The sequence below is a fragment of the Alternaria ethzedia genome, assembly GCF_023757985.1.
Source record: "Alternaria ethzedia strain BMP 0044 chromosome Unknown scaffold_4, whole genome shotgun sequence".
Lineage (NCBI taxonomy): Eukaryota > Fungi > Ascomycota > Dothideomycetes > Pleosporales > Pleosporaceae > Alternaria > Alternaria ethzedia.
In genome coordinates, this window is record NW_026056197.1 from 319778 (window position 1) to 335430 (window position 15653).

Here is a 15653-nt window from a genome sequence, read left to right on the forward strand (position 1 = left end):
CGAGACCTGGTTCACGACTTCACCTATTTAGTTTTGTGTTTATTGTTTCCTTTGTACTTTGGTTTTCCCTTTGGCATCAGACTGGTTCAGCGAGCAGAGCGAGCACACATTCGCGGTTGGCTTCATCTTTTGTATTTACTGCAAAGCGTAGCGAGCGTTGGATATTTTCCCTTAACGTTACCACGAGATATGGAGAGAGATTGAAACGAAGGACATGGGACATGTATCCGACGACAAACGACGAGAGTTGTATATGATGGCACGAGAGCGAGACAGATTGGCAGCATTCTTATTTTCTGGTACTTGAGCGAGGAGGATGATTACAAGTTTTGTTTTATTGCTTGAAAGAGACGATGCCTTCCCCTTCTCCTTCCCCCTTCCTCCTCCTCTTACGACTAACATAAGTTTTATTACGACCTTTACGCTTCTCACGGCCACTTACTTACGCTATCACTTTTCGTAATACCCCCTTCCGGACCTGTTGTCCGCGCATGTTTTGAGATACCAGCTTTTTCACGATTATTCCCTTGTCGCGTCACAGATGCGGCCGTTTCTGCGACCTTTGTCACAGGGCCTTGGTGGGCAGGGCTCGATTGGTTGGCATGGCACCACCGGGACAATGTCTTTGTACCTAAGTAGTCGCCCACTCTATTGGCGAGGAGAGAAGTGCGAACGAGTCAAGTAATGCTATCGGATGCCCTTCCATTCCAGCGCTTACATCGCTTCCTTGAATGTGCACCCGACTTCACCCACTGGCCTGTGAAACCCGTCTTCCTCGCCACTGACTGCCATGTTCGAGACTCTTGCATCTGACAACGCCAGCCCGCCCACTTGGTCGCAGTGAATCATTCATTCACCACCAGTCCATGTCTCCACCGCTTCATGTGTGAATTACCCCTTCTCCACTTACGGCTTTTCCGTCGAGGACCCACGCGGTTGACCGTCCGTCGCGTGCCTCGCATCGCGCGAAGCGTCCATGAAAGGATCTCCCTTCCATAGCAACCGGGAAAACGCGCCATCCGCGGGTTTTCTGACATGCTTCACAAGTCTACGCGCGGTGCATAATGCATGGCCTGAAGCACGTACCCTTCGACTGCACCGCCGTTCACAATATCCAGTAATTCACTCTCTTTACTGTGGGTATGACGCTTCGCCAACGCAAGCCACCCAGCCGATTACCTTCCTTCACGCGGAACAATAGCCCCAAAAAACTGCACATCCCCCACTCTGCTCGCAAGGTGAGACCTGGACAGTAACGTCTGCGGACTGCGGATTTACCACAGGGTCCAGCATATCATGCAATATGCAAGTTATCGGGCCCTCAGTGGGGCTGAGCCACCTTTTTTTCCCTCGTCCGATGGATGACGAATGTTGTCTTACGCCCCACCCCATGTTAAGTACCTTGATTGGTAACATGTCGAAAGGATCTGACTTGACTGTGCAGAAGCGTGCAGCTATGGTGAAACACGATGAATGGAGAGGCTAATGCAGCAGAGAATGGTATCATGGATGATGGATGATTCATATTCGGACCGCTTCTTTGTGAGAGGATCAGATGGGTCGCGGGAAGCCTGAGATGCGTGGTGTGAGTGGCTGAGCAAAGAGGGTCAGCTTTCCCTGCAGTAGTCAACACGATATACGATACATGGACACTTGGGGAGGACGATCTATCGAAAGAGGACATCAGAAGGGCAAGGCCAAAGACCGATGTCTTGACCGTCACACACGATCCGATACGGGTAAACACACCATCGCCTAAAACGCAACATCCAGCAAGCTTCATCTGACAAACTAACAAGAAACGGGCTGCTGTACTACGACATACGCCGTTGCTGTGCCACACCACATGCTCCCCACGTTCTGAAAGCGGAAACATAGCCTATCGCGTACCAGAGACATTGTCCGTGTACAGCCCTCCGGACCTTCGCTTCCCAGATCCAGATGACGGCCTTTCAGCAAGCCACTTACTCTACGTGCATCCTCAGCAAACGATAGCGTGTGAACTAAGCAACAGTCATGGGGGGGTAAAGGAAAAATTCAAGATAGTACAGCGACGATGATAGGCCAGCAATAGTGTGAATTATTGGAAATAACGTTATGCAAGACATACGGTGTGAGTTTCCGAGCAAAGGAAAAACAAAAACAATAGCTTGTTTTTCCCTTTCCCCGCGCGGGAAAGGGACCAGGCTTCCGTCACTGTCCTCACACGACCACTTCCGGGTGTGTGCCCTCATGACTCCCAGGATAGGCTTGTTGAAGTAGAGTCGGACCGGGACGGAAGGACCTGTCCGTAAGCGGGTTGCGGATCGCGCCTTATTTGGGGTTGTATTTGTCCTTCCAGATCCTGTAGAGAGAGATAAGTCAGCACGTTGTTCATCCCACCAATCAGTGAAAACATCCTCGGTATCCAGTCGGTGCAGACCAAGAAGGCAACGGGATTCCGAGACTACTGCGGGCTAAAGACCCAGATCCAGATCGTGATGAAGTTGTTGATGGGTCGTTGGTCGTCGTCCCGAGGCTGCCGTCATTGTCGCGATAGCCGTCATACAATATTCCGCTTCTCTTTCAGCACCACCATTGTCGCGCCATCAATGCAACTCAATCTCCAGCTTTGCTCAGACCATCCGTACATGCACCATCTGACTGTGCTCCACACACACCACAACGTTCGTGGTTCCGTCATAATTGGCTAAACCTCCCCATCGTTCCGCTTACTCTTCCGCTTCGGAACCGAGGCCACCAGCGACGCGCCACGTGTATCCCCGTAGACAAGCTTGTGTGTACTATGCACCCAGCGCAACGGGTCTGGAGGCATGCCACTATCCATTATTGGAACGGGAGAGCGAGGCTTGTGCCAAACGGGACATGTGCTACTGGTCAAGTTTTTCTTTGCGAATGCCATCATGTGTGCGTAGCGGGGAACTGGCAGTAAGTGTGACAGGTCGTGCTGCGGGTGAGGGCGAGGGCCGTCCAGCGTCCGCATCGACTAAGCGAGCAGGACTGTTCAAAACGGTGCATCGAGGGCCAATCGATTATGCTTGGCAGATGCGCGTTGAAACCGGTCGGCCGATGCGGACAGTAGCGCTGTGCGTTGGATTGTTGGATCCTGTCTGGTTGCTATGGTGGCTTGGTGTTGAGGATTGATTGAGGATGCAACACCGGCTGGAACGGGATCGCGCGGATCAAGGTCGTGATGGCTGCTCGTGGTGACCACCATGTGCTCCATCCACACGGCGTCAAGGTGGTCCTCGGTCCGGCATATTCTCGCTCTTCGTGCTCGATACAGAAGGGGATGAAGGAAAGAATCTATGGGGCTTACCATGTGTTGCCTAACGTCTTGTTCCCTTTGGATTCCGCGAGGCGCAGAAACTGAGCCGCTTTGAACTGGCGAGGCGCAGTTAGCATACCTGCCGCTTAATCCGAATACAATCAATGCTGCCCAAACAATGAGGCGGGATAACGAGGGGAAGTCGTGTCTCAGTGCATATTGCGCGTGATGGCTGAGGTCGAGGCTGTACAAGACCTCCGGGCTGACCGTTCGCGTCGCTATCGCATGAACCTCTAAACGAGTCGACATTGACCGGTGACGCAGGCGTGCACTGCAGGACGGCCACAGTTGGGCTGAGGAGAGACGACACGGCTTGCTTACCTTATCCTTCTTCGTTCCAAACCCCTCGGTATAGCACCAGGCTACCTCGTTCATCGCATCTGTGTCACCTAGATTGGCGGCGGTCTCGTAGTATTGCTTTGCGGCTGCGGGATCTTTCTTGATACCCCAGCCATTGCGGAAGCAGTTGGCGAGTTCGTACATGGCCAGCACGAGCTCCCCTTTGGCTGCACCGCCTTTCTTCATGCCGGCTCCGAGGGCGAGTTTCTCGACCTCAGCGCTGTTCGCCGCTGCCATGGACAGGTATTGGACAGCTTGTTCCTGGTCAGGCTCACATCCCCAGCCATGGCTATGTTCTAGTCAGTACTGCCTTGGGCAACATCCGGGGCAACATTCGGGTATGCTCTGGCGATATCAGGCTGCGATCAGTGAAGCTGAACCTACCGTAATGCGAGACCGTAGAGAACCTGCGCTAGAGCGTTGTTCGCACCCGTTGGTTCTGCAAGTCTGCCAAAGAGCGCTGTTGAGGCCTCAAGATCTGATCATCCTGTCAGCTTCATCATGAGAACCCACCTCGTGTGACTACTCACTACTACTCTCATGCAGACGGATGGCCTCTTGGATCGTCTCCTATGCAAAGCTTAGACCAATTCTTGCCCTTTCCCAGAGTTATGCATACCTCGTCCGCAGGCGCACCGACAGTCCCACTACGACTCCTTGCGCTCGTCGGTCGTCCATGTGACATTGGATTCACAGACTCGTGGCTTGGTGTATTGGGCTGACTAGATCCATGTTGCCCACCCATTGTGACCAGCACCGTAGCCCTCGTCTCCCACCTGGCCTCTTCCTCCTCTGTTCGTGCGACGCCGTCTCCTCCGACTTCTGGCAGATTGTCCGGCACGTTTATTGAGCTGCTCGACCTGCTCCGTCCAAAGTGCAACCGCTCCGCCAGTTTGTCATGCTTCTGCTCCCCACCAGCTTGCGATCCCTGAGAGGAAGCGCTACTGCGACTTCTGAATCGGCCAAACTTGCCGCGCGACGTCGGCGACAGTAGAGGAGACTCGCGCGTGGGATCGCCGGGGAAGCTGGGCGGCTCGATGGTCTCTTGCGTCGAGGTCGTGGTGCGGAAGAACTGGAACTCTGGGACGTCGGGGGACAGCGTAGGGCCCGTGGGTGACGTGGGAGTTGCGCCCTCATCCCTAATCTTGTCCTTCTTCTTCAGCAAGTCTTTGAGCGCCATGGTGGTGCGCAAAGGAGCTGTCGCGTCGAGTTTCGCGTTGCCAGCGTAGGCAAGGGGTACGCGGCTCGAGACCTAACAATATCCAAGGGTAACTTCACGCAACGGAAAGCGAGCGTCGTGCGGTGGGTATTATTCAATTCTGAGGGTGGTCCTATATCTCCGTAGATTCATCGCAAAGGTGAAAGCGCTCATGGTCCTGCCGGCGCGGGCTGTCGAATTGTAAGGCACGATTGACTGTAGGACGAGGGCCAAGCAGTAGCCGCAGCCCGTCTCAGCCTCCACTGCGCGCCTCATATGTCAGACGCAGCGCCACGAAGCGCAGCAATCACAATTTCGTAACTCCACTGCGGTAGGAGACGTACGTATGTGGTGAGACCATTATCACGAATACATACAAGACATTCCAATGAAGAGGGAACATTTTCTATGAGGTTGTCAAGCCTAATAGCCCGTCTCACACTAGGAATCATGGTACCTGACGCTACTGATGCCCGCGTCGAAGCATTAATTAGTGCCTGTTGAAGATGGCGACTGACTACGTGTAGCAGTCTATGGCATCACACAACAGACGGAAGAGATTTATCTTAAGTTCTTGATTTTTTTTACATGTTTTTTTCTTCTGTGATCTTTCACGTACATGTCCTTCATGGGACGACTGTATCCATCAGCAAGCCAGCAGCGACTTCGTGAGCCTCTGGGCAAAACCCGCCAAGCGTACAACGTCGCATCGGGTCATATGATACGCTTGCAGCAGGAGCGAGAGATTTCGCTCGATTAGAAACAAGGAAAAGACAAGAGAGGTAGGAAATCGTAAGAGGGGGTATCATCGAAAGAACCCTGGACGCCATGAATAGCTCTGGACCTTCAAAAGTCAAGACAAGCTGAATGCGTTCCAGAGATTACCTACCAGGTCGGAAACCCACAGGTTGGAAACTTTGGAAACCTCAAATTAGGAAGGACTGTAATGGAAGCTGAGCAGAGGGGCACATACTATGTCCGGATATCACGGATCCAGTGAGTGGGCAATGCTACTCGTCGTCGTTCTCAAAGGCAACGAAGTCCGCCTGCTGTGTGAACTGCTGTGGCTTCGGAGAAGTTCCAGTCTTCGGCATCATCCACTCATGAGCATCCTCGGCAGTATCCATATCATCCTCTGGGGCGTCCGAAGTAGCAGGGGTGTGTGATGAACGAGAACGGACGGGGGAATTAGGCGGGGACTGAACTGGAGAAGACAGACGGGTGGTCTTCCTCATGCGAGAGGCAAGACGAACGTGTGGATAGTGAAATTTACCGGTGTAGGAACACTCTCCCGTGTTGGCGAAGGTGGGACACTCATATGCATGCAACTCGGCACAGGCATCTCCTTTCTGGCAGTAACCCAAGCGTCCAAAAGCTTCGCAGTTCGGTGCAGATGGATTGACACGAACATGAGCAAAGCGGCAGTCTTCTTTGGTGCATCGGCCTGCCTGGAAATGCTGGCACGTAGGCGTGTTGTGCGACGATGCAGTATGGGACAGCTGACAGTTGCTGTCGGAGCAAACACCTTTGAAGAGAAACGACTTGCATACGGTTTGTGTGTCCGGATCATGACCAAAAGGACAACCCGGGATGGAACACCGACCTAGACGAAAGTTAGAGGCGAACAATGGGTGAGGAAAGGTCCCGAAATGTCGTTTCGTCGAAATACCTGTATGTGTGAAGTTGGCACAAAGTCTTGATGGTTCGGTCGGCTGGTGATCTCTGGATGAGGACCTGGTGCTGGCCGCCGGTGCCTGCGCTGGATCCTCGTTCTCTTTGGCCTCGCGTGGTTGGGTGACAATACTTGTGCCATTGGAATCAGTAGCGAATCCAGTGTACGTAGGTGCATTGGGAGGACGCGCGTAGGGGTGGTAGGGTGTGTAGCCTCTGCCTCTGCCTACGGCGCCACGGCCTCTGCCTCTACCATAGCCACCGCGCTGGTTGAACTTGTTGTACGGAGGGTTGTAGGAAGTATCAGAGACGGGGGTGTAGACGGGATTGAAGACGGGGTTATGAACGGGGGCGTAGGAAGGAATGGAGGGAGGAGTGTAATGGTTGAAGCTGCCGGAGGTGGTGCGGTAACCAGAGCCAGAATAAGCGTTCGACTGAAGCCTCTCGCGCTCTTCCCTCTCTTGCCTCTCTCTCCTGGCGCGCGTAATGTAGCCTAGAATTAGATCGTAAGTATCTTTCTGACCTTGCGACTCGGCTTTCACATACTGGTGAGCTCTGCCTGGGCGCGAATACGTTCCTGATGTGAGGTTATCGCTTGGAGCTGTTCGGCCGTGTACGGAGGCGGACCGAGCGGCGCCATGTTAGCACTGGCGGGTCAGGAAATCTGTCACTTTCACTTGTTAGTAATGCGCACCCCTTCCACTGCAGCGAGATTTGAGGTTCGGCGTTCGGCGGGCGGTTGTTGGTGAGGTTTTGCCAAAGCAGAGCGTGGGGCAACAAAGAATAATACAAGCGGTTAGGCTGCAGCAGCTCTTGGCAGGGTCCGGGTCACGTGCCGCATGTTTGCGCCCGCACGAGCCAGCCCTGGAGGGAACTGACGCCACAATCTTTCGGTGTTCGTACGCTTAGTTTTAGTTGAACATCTTACACCCGAAGGAGCAGCCCTTTGAAGTAATGCAGTCACAGCGGAATGTTCAAAGATCATGTTCTCCACCGTCCAGCTAGACCACACCCAGAAGGCATAAGACCCAATTGCTCTACGATAGTGTCAAGCATTGCGCCCACCTTCAGAGTGCGATCTCGCTGGTACAGTTTGTGGCAATGTACCTCCTTTGTGAGGCTTATCAACATTAATGGATGACAAGAGTTTCATTTCCGACAAGTAACACAGTAGAAGCTAAATATGACAAGCACTCAGACACACGACACCTCAATCGAAGTACCGGACCGCGACCTTGATATCTCCTCGACCCGCCTCCTTGAAGACGTCCAACACTGTCGCATTCAAGTGCTCCTTGACAACTTCAATGTCGCTACCAAACCAGATCAGTGTCACGTCCTTCAGACTGATAAGCTGACACAGGTCCCCTAGTTCCTCAATGAACCATGCCTTGAGTCCGGCCTCTGGAATCTTACCATCCCTGTACACTCCGAAGGCGTCAACATATAGCCGTACATCGGATATAATGTCGGTTTGGGAAGGAGTGAAAGTCGTCAACAACAGCTCGATGACATGCTCTGCGTAGCCGACGAAAACGTTGAGGGCGAACGGGAAGAGGTTGGCTTCGAAGTAGATCTGGCGGCAAGTCTCCAGTAGGTTCAATTGTGATCTTGGATATGCCCAGTGTGGCCACTCTCTGTGCTCACGGGTTGGGCGGACTGGATGGGAGAGGAAAGCGTATTTGTAGATTTTGTTGCGGAGCTCTGCTGGCAGACGAAGGAGGGGTGACTTTCGGTGGTTGCGCTGTGAGCTGTGTCTTCGTTAGCTAGCAGTACAACGAATGCAAGATCCAGTACTCACATTGCTGCGAGGCGATCCATGAGCACAACACTGCGATCGTAGTAGCGTACACGTTCGGGAACAGACATAGCCTCGGCGGGCGAGTACATGGCGGATACAGAGCCCTGGGAGTTGAGTACTGATAGTAAGATCAAGAAGGCTGCGTAATCACTTTTGAGCATGTGCGAGGAAAGTGGGGCGGTAAACAAGGAGCACGGTGTGGAGGGAAGGCGCGAGCCATTGCAAAAAAGTGAGATTTAGATGACGTGCTCGCGGAACGAGCATGCGTGACGGAACGTGTCGGTGACTATGCATGAGTTATTCAGATGTGTCGGTGCCAATGGACATGTATTTGGTTGCTGCCACGCTTACGATCTGGACGGTTCAATTCACTCTCAACAGCGTCACCACAAGAGATCACGAATGAAAAACGCTTCTCCATGGTCCAGAAAAGCTTTTATCGAGTTCTAACATGATCGTCCACACTATTCGTGTACTGCAGTCGAGTACATGGATTCCACTTGCTCGGAGAAACACACCAGAAGCGACTCCTCACTGGCTGTAACACAGCTCCCCAGAGGCCTTAGATGCGAGCTCTCAGTAGCAAGCACCTATCTCGGCTTCACACGTAGCATCTCATTTGGGAATGAGGTTGACACGATCTCATTCCGATGTCATCGGCATCCTTAGCTGCAGTGACTGAGTTGCTGCATAGTCCCATCTTATCCTTACGCAATGGAGGCTCAAAAACATTTAAGGTAGGATTGAACAAGTTTGAAAGACCATGGAAATTACATACGACCAGAGTGTGAGTCCGAAACTACCGGTAGGGGCGGTGAGGCGACATGAAATCACAGTACAAACGGCCCAGTCCCTTATCTCGGCCTATCAGCTGTGTCGATGCCACAACATCGATACCCAAATCCAAAATTGTTACTGTTCAACCAGCAAACGAGTTTCTATCTCTTTGCGGCGAGTTCTCTGCTGTCGCAATGCGTCTACTACCAACAGTCTGCAATCCTCCGCCCAACCGAATTTCCAGATCTGCTTCCAGGGGTTGTCCTCGTATTGCGAGGGAGAGAGAAGAATTTGTTTCAGCTCCGGTAGCCTTGCAAGCCTCTCTAACGTCGATAACAAAGTATCATGTAAAACCAAACGGACGGGCGCGTATAAATTCTCGAATGAGTGTCCCGGTTCCGATACATCCATGGTGTAACTGAAGTGATAGTCATCGACCACAATATCGATAGTTGATATGGCATCGGCTTGATCCCAACTGAGAAGCTTTGTAATGCTTCGCAGTGCCCAATGACCACCCTTGAATGTATTCGAGGCGAAAGGAAGTAGCCTGGCCTCGGTATAGATTTGACGGCAAGTCCCAAGTAGCTGTAGGTTCTGTCTAGGATAATGTGTGTGACCATCATTGCTGGTATTCTCGCCAATTGGGGCGCAAATCTCTATGTCGTCTTCTTGAAAGACGTACCGATAGACTGCGTTTCGAAGCTCTGGGGGAAGGCGGAGAAGGACGCATTGCTCTTGATTCTGGAGACTGCTATTTAAACATGTTAGCTGAAGTGTGTATCAGAAGAGATTTGACCTACAGAGCAGCGAGTGCAGTGGCGATCCCTGTGCTATCGTCGCTGTGCTCCGTTTGTTCGAGTGATTGTTGCCTTGACTGGATTTGTAACATTGTGTTAGAAGATTGAAGCTGAGTAGTCGAGACTGTGGAAGGGCTCTGGATTGAGCGACATTGGGAATCTAAATACCAGAACCAGAGGGTACGGACCAGGCAGTCGTAATATGAGGCGATAATGGAGAATGAATCAGAAAAAGTGCACAGACCTATAGGCCTCCGCAACCCGGAACGTATGAGTAAAACGTCACGACTTGGTGTAGCGCTTAAATCCTGTACAACCACTTTCCTGTCAGATGTCTGTTTCGCATGCTCAAGATCTTTCGCTCATATCTTCTGTGTCTCTTCCTCCGTTACAGACCAGTTCTGTGTGCTCCACCACTTCCACCGGCTCACTCTATAGCAAGCTTGCTAAGTCCGCGCAGACTTTGTATTATTTGCAAAGTAAATATGCAGTGGCTAAACCATGATTAATGAAACCGAGAGGCCTCGGACTCGATGAAACGTCTTTGCCAAATATCATGACAATAGTTTGTTACGTTAGTGTCAAGGAGGGGGGAGGGCACCAGTATCTCCAGGAATTGTAATGTACATTTATTGGACAATATGATAGTACATGTGTATACTTAGCTCCCGTAAGAGGATCTATGTTACACTGTCAAGTGATGTGGAGATACAACCTTTTCTGGAGACTTAGTCGATACCGACGAATATCTTAATCTTTCTTCGAGATGGCCCTGAAGTCCCAGTTGTTCAGGTAACCTGATCCAATCTGTTTGCAGCATCAGCCTTTGGCAATTCACGAACGTCGAATGGTGATGGTACTTACGCAGAGGTATGTTGCGAAGCTGACCCAACCAAGGTAGGGTGCGAGCAGCCATCCGCAAACTGGGTCCACTTGTCCCCAGACATTGATAAGGTAGGCAAGAGTTCCACCGAGAGCGAGAATGTCAACTGAAGCAGGAATGGGACGACCGAGACCAAAGTAGAGAGGAGTCCATATGAGATTCAAGGCGAGCTGGATAGTGTAAAGAGTGGCTCCGTGCTGCACCGGGTTAGCTCGGATATTAGCAGATCGCGCATAGCATTCTCATACCTTCGCCAGAGCAACAGTATTGGGGTTAGCAGACGTCGCTCCAATAGTGTACGCGCGATAGGCTGTGTAGCCCATGGTGGCATAGAGTGCTGTCCAGACTGGTCCGAATACATAACCAGGAGGATGTAGTGGAGGTTGCTTCAGCGTTCGGTATGCTGTTTGAGACACACTTGCTGTTTTGGAATCAGAAAACCATTCCGGCACGAATCTACCACCGACTTACGGCTGATGGCAAATCCTGTGGCTGTTCCACACAGAACAGGTAGCAGGATAGCCACTGCAGGGTTCTCGAAAGCAAAGCTGGGAAGCGTGAGGGAGGGGATGTAGCTCGTCATGATGGCGTTTAGTGATGAGATTCGTGTGTAACTGTCGATCAATGTCACATACGCAATAGCAGAAGTCGCCAAAGAAAGAAGCGTCGTGTACCTGCACTCCGCATCTCGTGATATTTTCGGAGCGCCAATCACAGCCTCGGCCAACGCGTGGAAGGCCGGGTCCACTTTCCGCGTGGAACGCTAGCCCCGTCTCAGCCGTCGTTCGGGTCTCTCCAGCCCTCCGCGACGTACCTCACCCTTCTCTCTGCCATCGCCCTCTCCACCGGCATCGTTCTGCCCGGGAGTCACTTTAGCACATCGTGAGTGCACCTTCTCGTCCTTCAGCTGTCCCATTGTTCGTACCCCTTCTTCCTCTTGTACAGCTGTCTCGATAGCTCGGACAGCTTCGTCCCCGTGGCCCTGCGCCCAGCCTCCCTCCAGCTGCCTCTCTGACCTTATCTTCCTGCGACGCTGCCCGTGTGCTCTCAATCGCACCAGGCGTGTCGGCTTCTTGTCACTTCTTACCCGCCTCTTCTTCCTCGTTACTAATCGCATTCCTTCTCCGTCACCTTGTCCCTGACTTGTTCCTCTCTGACCGAGCCATCATGGCAAACAGCTACCCGCGCCGATTGCCTGTCGAGCATCCACTCCCACCCAGCGCATACTCCCGGCGAGATTGCGCGTCAAAGCAACCGAAGACTACGCGCGCTGCCCCCAGGCTCGCTGCACTACACTCACTCCGAGCTGCCTAAACACGACTGCCTGTCTCGATTTCGCGCCACATATTCATAACCATTCACCATCTTATCACGCGTGCATACCGCAGCGATGGACTCGTACACGTATGTTGGTGCAGAAGACGGTGCGCAAAGTACGATGCTAACGGCTCGCAGTGCAACGCGTGAGGACTCCAGGCCGCCCGCGGATTCGTACAGACGCCGTTCACCAGGTAAGCCAGATACCCTTTTTGAGACGTGACAGACTTTCCTTTTCACCGTCACCATCACGCGAAACTATTCCGCGTGTTTGCTCCGGGCCTCTCTCGCCAAGCGCTGTTAGCACAGACCGATTGCGCGTACTTTGGCGTTACTGTATGACTCCTGGACATGACCGGCATCGTTTCTAAACCTCATCTTGTATCGCTTCTGAAACATCAGACTGAGCTAACATGCGTCACAAAGGCTCCGGAGACCGTAGGGCAGGCAGGCGACGATCGCGCTCGCCCCAGAACATCGACCGCTACCAACCTGATCGCGCGCGCGACTACGACGGCCCCCGCCGAGATGGCAACCGACGACGCTCCTCGCCTCCGCCCGTGCAGGCAGGCATCGATCGGTACGTGCCTGGTCAGGACAACTTCGCGCCGACCTTCACCACAAACCCGGTCCCGAACCCTATGCACCTCGAATACCAGGTCGGGTTCAACTACTTCGCAGAGTGGTGGCGTGTGGAGCAGCTCATGAAGGAGGAGAAGGAGCGCGCAAAGAATGGCGGACGCAAACCTGGTCTCAAAGGCGAGCGCGAAGCTCGAGAGGAACGGGGCAAGGAGCGCGAACAGATCCAGGCCGCGTATGACGAGTACAAGGAGAAGCTACAAGTCCAGATGGCGAAGACGTTTGTAGACAAGCATAAGAACGAAGAGTGGTTCAAGGAGCGCTACGACCCAGACTATGACTTGGCCTTCAAGGAGAAGCTCCGTCAATATCGCCACGGCATCTACGAGGAGTGGGAGAGACAAATAGATGAGGGTTACTTCGACGAGTTCACGCTGGAAGGTATCTACAAAAACGATTCGAACGGTGCTGGAGGGATCGTGGAAAAGGAAGAGGGCGAGACAACGGCTGCCAACGAGGTGCTTGGCGTGGGCGATTTGTTGCCTTGCAAAGGCGGCGAGATCCGCGATGAGACCGCGTTTCAGCCTACGCTACTCATCAAGACTATTGCGCCCACGGTCAACCGCGAAAAGGTCGAGGAGTTCTGCAAGGAGCATTTAGGAGAAGGCCCCGGCGGCTTCAAGTGGCTCAGTATGAGCGACCCCAACCCACTTAAGAAGTGCCACCGCATCGGTTGGGTCATTCTCAATCCAAGCGACGAGCAGCCAATGGTCATCGACGACCGTGGTGATGGACGCGATGACGATGCCGAAGAAGGGGCTGTTGAGGATAAGCCTGAAGCTGCCCAAGGCCCACAGTCTACCGCTCACAAGGCTCTCGAAGCTCTCAACGGCAAGACCGTGATCGATGAAGAGCGTGGCAATTTCACCTGCCACGTCGGCATTCATGAACCTCCTGCCGCTCCTCGCAAGAAGGCACTTTGGGACCTCTTCTCTGCGCCTGAGAGAATCGAACGTGATCTAGAGCTTGCTGAACGACTCGTGAGGAAGCTCGACTCCGACCTCAAGGCGCAACACGAAGAAGAATTCTCAAACGTCGACGGTGTCAGTAAGATCGAAGAACGTGTCGAGGCTCTGCGCTCGAAAGGCTGGCTTCAGCCCCCAGCCAATGCCCCGGTGCCGACCAAGAAAGCGCGGGATCCAGAAGACCTGGAGGAGGGTGAAGATGAAACCATGGAAGACGACGAGGGTGCTTTCGATGATGAAGTGGATGATGAAGAGCTGCTGGCCAAGAAGAAGAAGCTTGATCTCCTCATCGAGTATCTCCGACGTGTCTACAACTTCTGCTTCTTCTGCGTCTTTGAGAGCGACTCTGTCCACGAGTTGATTCGCAAGTGCGCGGGAGGACATCTTCGCCGACCGCGCGCTAGTCTTACAACTGCGGCCAAGGCTACCGCGAGAGCTACGGCTACTGGAGACCTCTTTCCTTACAGGAAGCAAGAGTCTTCAGGTGACGCAGAGAATGGCGAGGGCGGTAGTCCTGTGCAAGAGAAGAAGCCGATGCGGTTGAGTACCAAGAACCAACAACAACTTCAACGAGCATTCAACTGGGTGAAGACGTATGAGGAAAAGCTGCTACAGCTACTTGAGCCGGAGAATGTTGATATCCGCAAGCTCGGCGGCAAGCCTCTCGACGAAGCTATCGAGGATGAACTCTCGCGTTATGTCAAGCAGGAGGATGAATCCAAGTGGCGTTGCAAGGTTCCGGAATGCACAAAGTTGTTCAAAGGCCAGCATTTCTGGCGAAAGCATACTGAAAAGCGTCATCCTGAATGGCTTGAGAAATTACACAAGGACGTAAGTGTTCACAGGAATGTTTGTAAGGATACATTTGCTAATGCGAAACAGCTGCGACTGGTCAACAGCTATGTTGTCGACCCTGCGCATATTGCTCCATCCCGTAGTGATGCCAACAGTAATGGCCACTTCCCGATGGGCAATCATGTCCAGGCCACTGGAACGCCGCGGGGATTCAACTTGGCCAATATGAACATGGCAATGGCGAACAACGGTATGCAGAACGGCGTGCATTTGGGCGCTTTGTTCAATCCTGCTATGGGCGGTAACTGGGACCCCAATGCTGCCCACGATGACCGTGCCGGACCTATGCGACGAGGCGGCCATCGCTTCAACAACCGTACCGGACCTTACGATCGTCAACCTCGTGACGGCCGTGCTCGTCCCGCTGTTAACGGCGGCCGATTGACCCCTCCACCTCGTGGTAGCCGTCAAGGTCCTCAGCGATACGGTGAGGGCGGGCCTGGACCTGTACAGTCTGTGCAAGGCCGATCAATCAAGAGCTACGAAGACTTGGATGCGGTTGGCGGTGGTGGCAGTGGCGAGCTCAACTACTGAGCCTTGGACCTCCGAGTGCATTGGTGGTTATCATGTAAGATGTGAAGTGGGCTGGCGTTAGCGTGGGTAACTTGAATTCTTCTGCCGAAATGCCATGAAAGGTCTTGGCAGCATTTTGGGAACAGAACAGGCCGGCGTCCTGGGCTAATTATCGCCATAGACTGGCATTTTGATTTATTTACCCATCGGGCTTGTACGAGTACAATTGAGTAGATATCAACCTTAGTCAAATTGTAACTGAAAACCTTAATGTTCGCACACGATAGTACCCGGCGTGATGTTGTACTAGTTAGTCAATCAAATATCTTGGCCCGTGGCCAGAACGTGTTCGATGTCATATTTCCTTGCTAGATATGAGTGACAGGCTGCGCCAAGGGGAGTCAGTCAGCCATGCATGGCCTGGCGATGTGCGAGTGCGATCTTCGAGAGCAGAAGCGAGCCGAATGCGGTCCGATTTCAGGTACTTCCGAGTCTTAGGCACCGTTCCGAGGAGGGGTACTCTTGTCAATTTGACCAGAACGCCTCGTATTCATTCCCAGGATACGC

At 52.9% G+C, this 15653-nt stretch overlaps 5 protein-coding genes across 5 annotated transcripts; 1 reads left to right on the forward strand and 4 right to left on the reverse strand.

Annotated features, from left to right (window-relative positions):
• Positions 1-2313: 2313 nt before the first annotated feature.
• J4E87_002234 (uncharacterized protein) lies at positions 2314-4847 on the reverse strand (the record flags this gene model as incomplete). The annotated part of the gene is made up of 6 exons (XM_049373872.1): positions 2314-2344; positions 3320-3384; positions 3650-3956; positions 4052-4145; positions 4198-4237; positions 4287-4847. 6 exons carry the CDS (start codon positions 4845-4847, stop codon positions 2314-2316), a joined length of 1098 nt encoding a protein of 365 aa, XP_049236012.1.
• Positions 4848-5875: 1028 nt separating this feature from the next.
• Positions 5876-7176, reverse strand: J4E87_002235 (uncharacterized protein; the record flags this gene model as incomplete). The annotated part of the gene is made up of 4 exons (XM_049373873.1): positions 5876-6064; positions 6139-6313; positions 6600-7029; positions 7083-7176. 4 exons carry the CDS (start codon positions 7174-7176, stop codon positions 5876-5878), a joined length of 888 nt encoding a protein of 295 aa, XP_049236013.1.
• Positions 7177-7746: 570 nt separating this feature from the next.
• J4E87_002236 (uncharacterized protein) lies at positions 7747-8498 on the reverse strand (the record flags this gene model as incomplete). The annotated part of the gene is made up of 2 exons (XM_049373874.1): positions 7747-8287; positions 8338-8498. 2 exons carry the CDS (start codon positions 8496-8498, stop codon positions 7747-7749), a joined length of 702 nt encoding a protein of 233 aa, XP_049236014.1.
• A 2166-nt stretch (positions 8499-10664) lies between these two features.
• Positions 10665-11380, reverse strand: J4E87_002237 (uncharacterized protein; the record flags this gene model as incomplete). Its single annotated transcript, XM_049373875.1, has 4 exons — positions 10665-10721; positions 10779-10994; positions 11046-11218; positions 11269-11380. The coding sequence occupies 4 exons, from the start codon at positions 11378-11380 to the stop codon at positions 10665-10667; spliced, it is 558 nt and encodes a 185-aa protein (XP_049236015.1).
• Positions 11381-12187: 807 nt separating this feature from the next.
• J4E87_002238 (uncharacterized protein) lies at positions 12188-15107 on the forward strand (the record flags this gene model as incomplete). The annotated part of the gene is made up of 4 exons (XM_049373876.1): positions 12188-12201; positions 12253-12308; positions 12541-14549; positions 14601-15107. 4 exons carry the CDS (start codon positions 12188-12190, stop codon positions 15105-15107), a joined length of 2586 nt encoding a protein of 861 aa, XP_049236016.1.
• Positions 15108-15653: the final 546 nt, after the last annotated feature.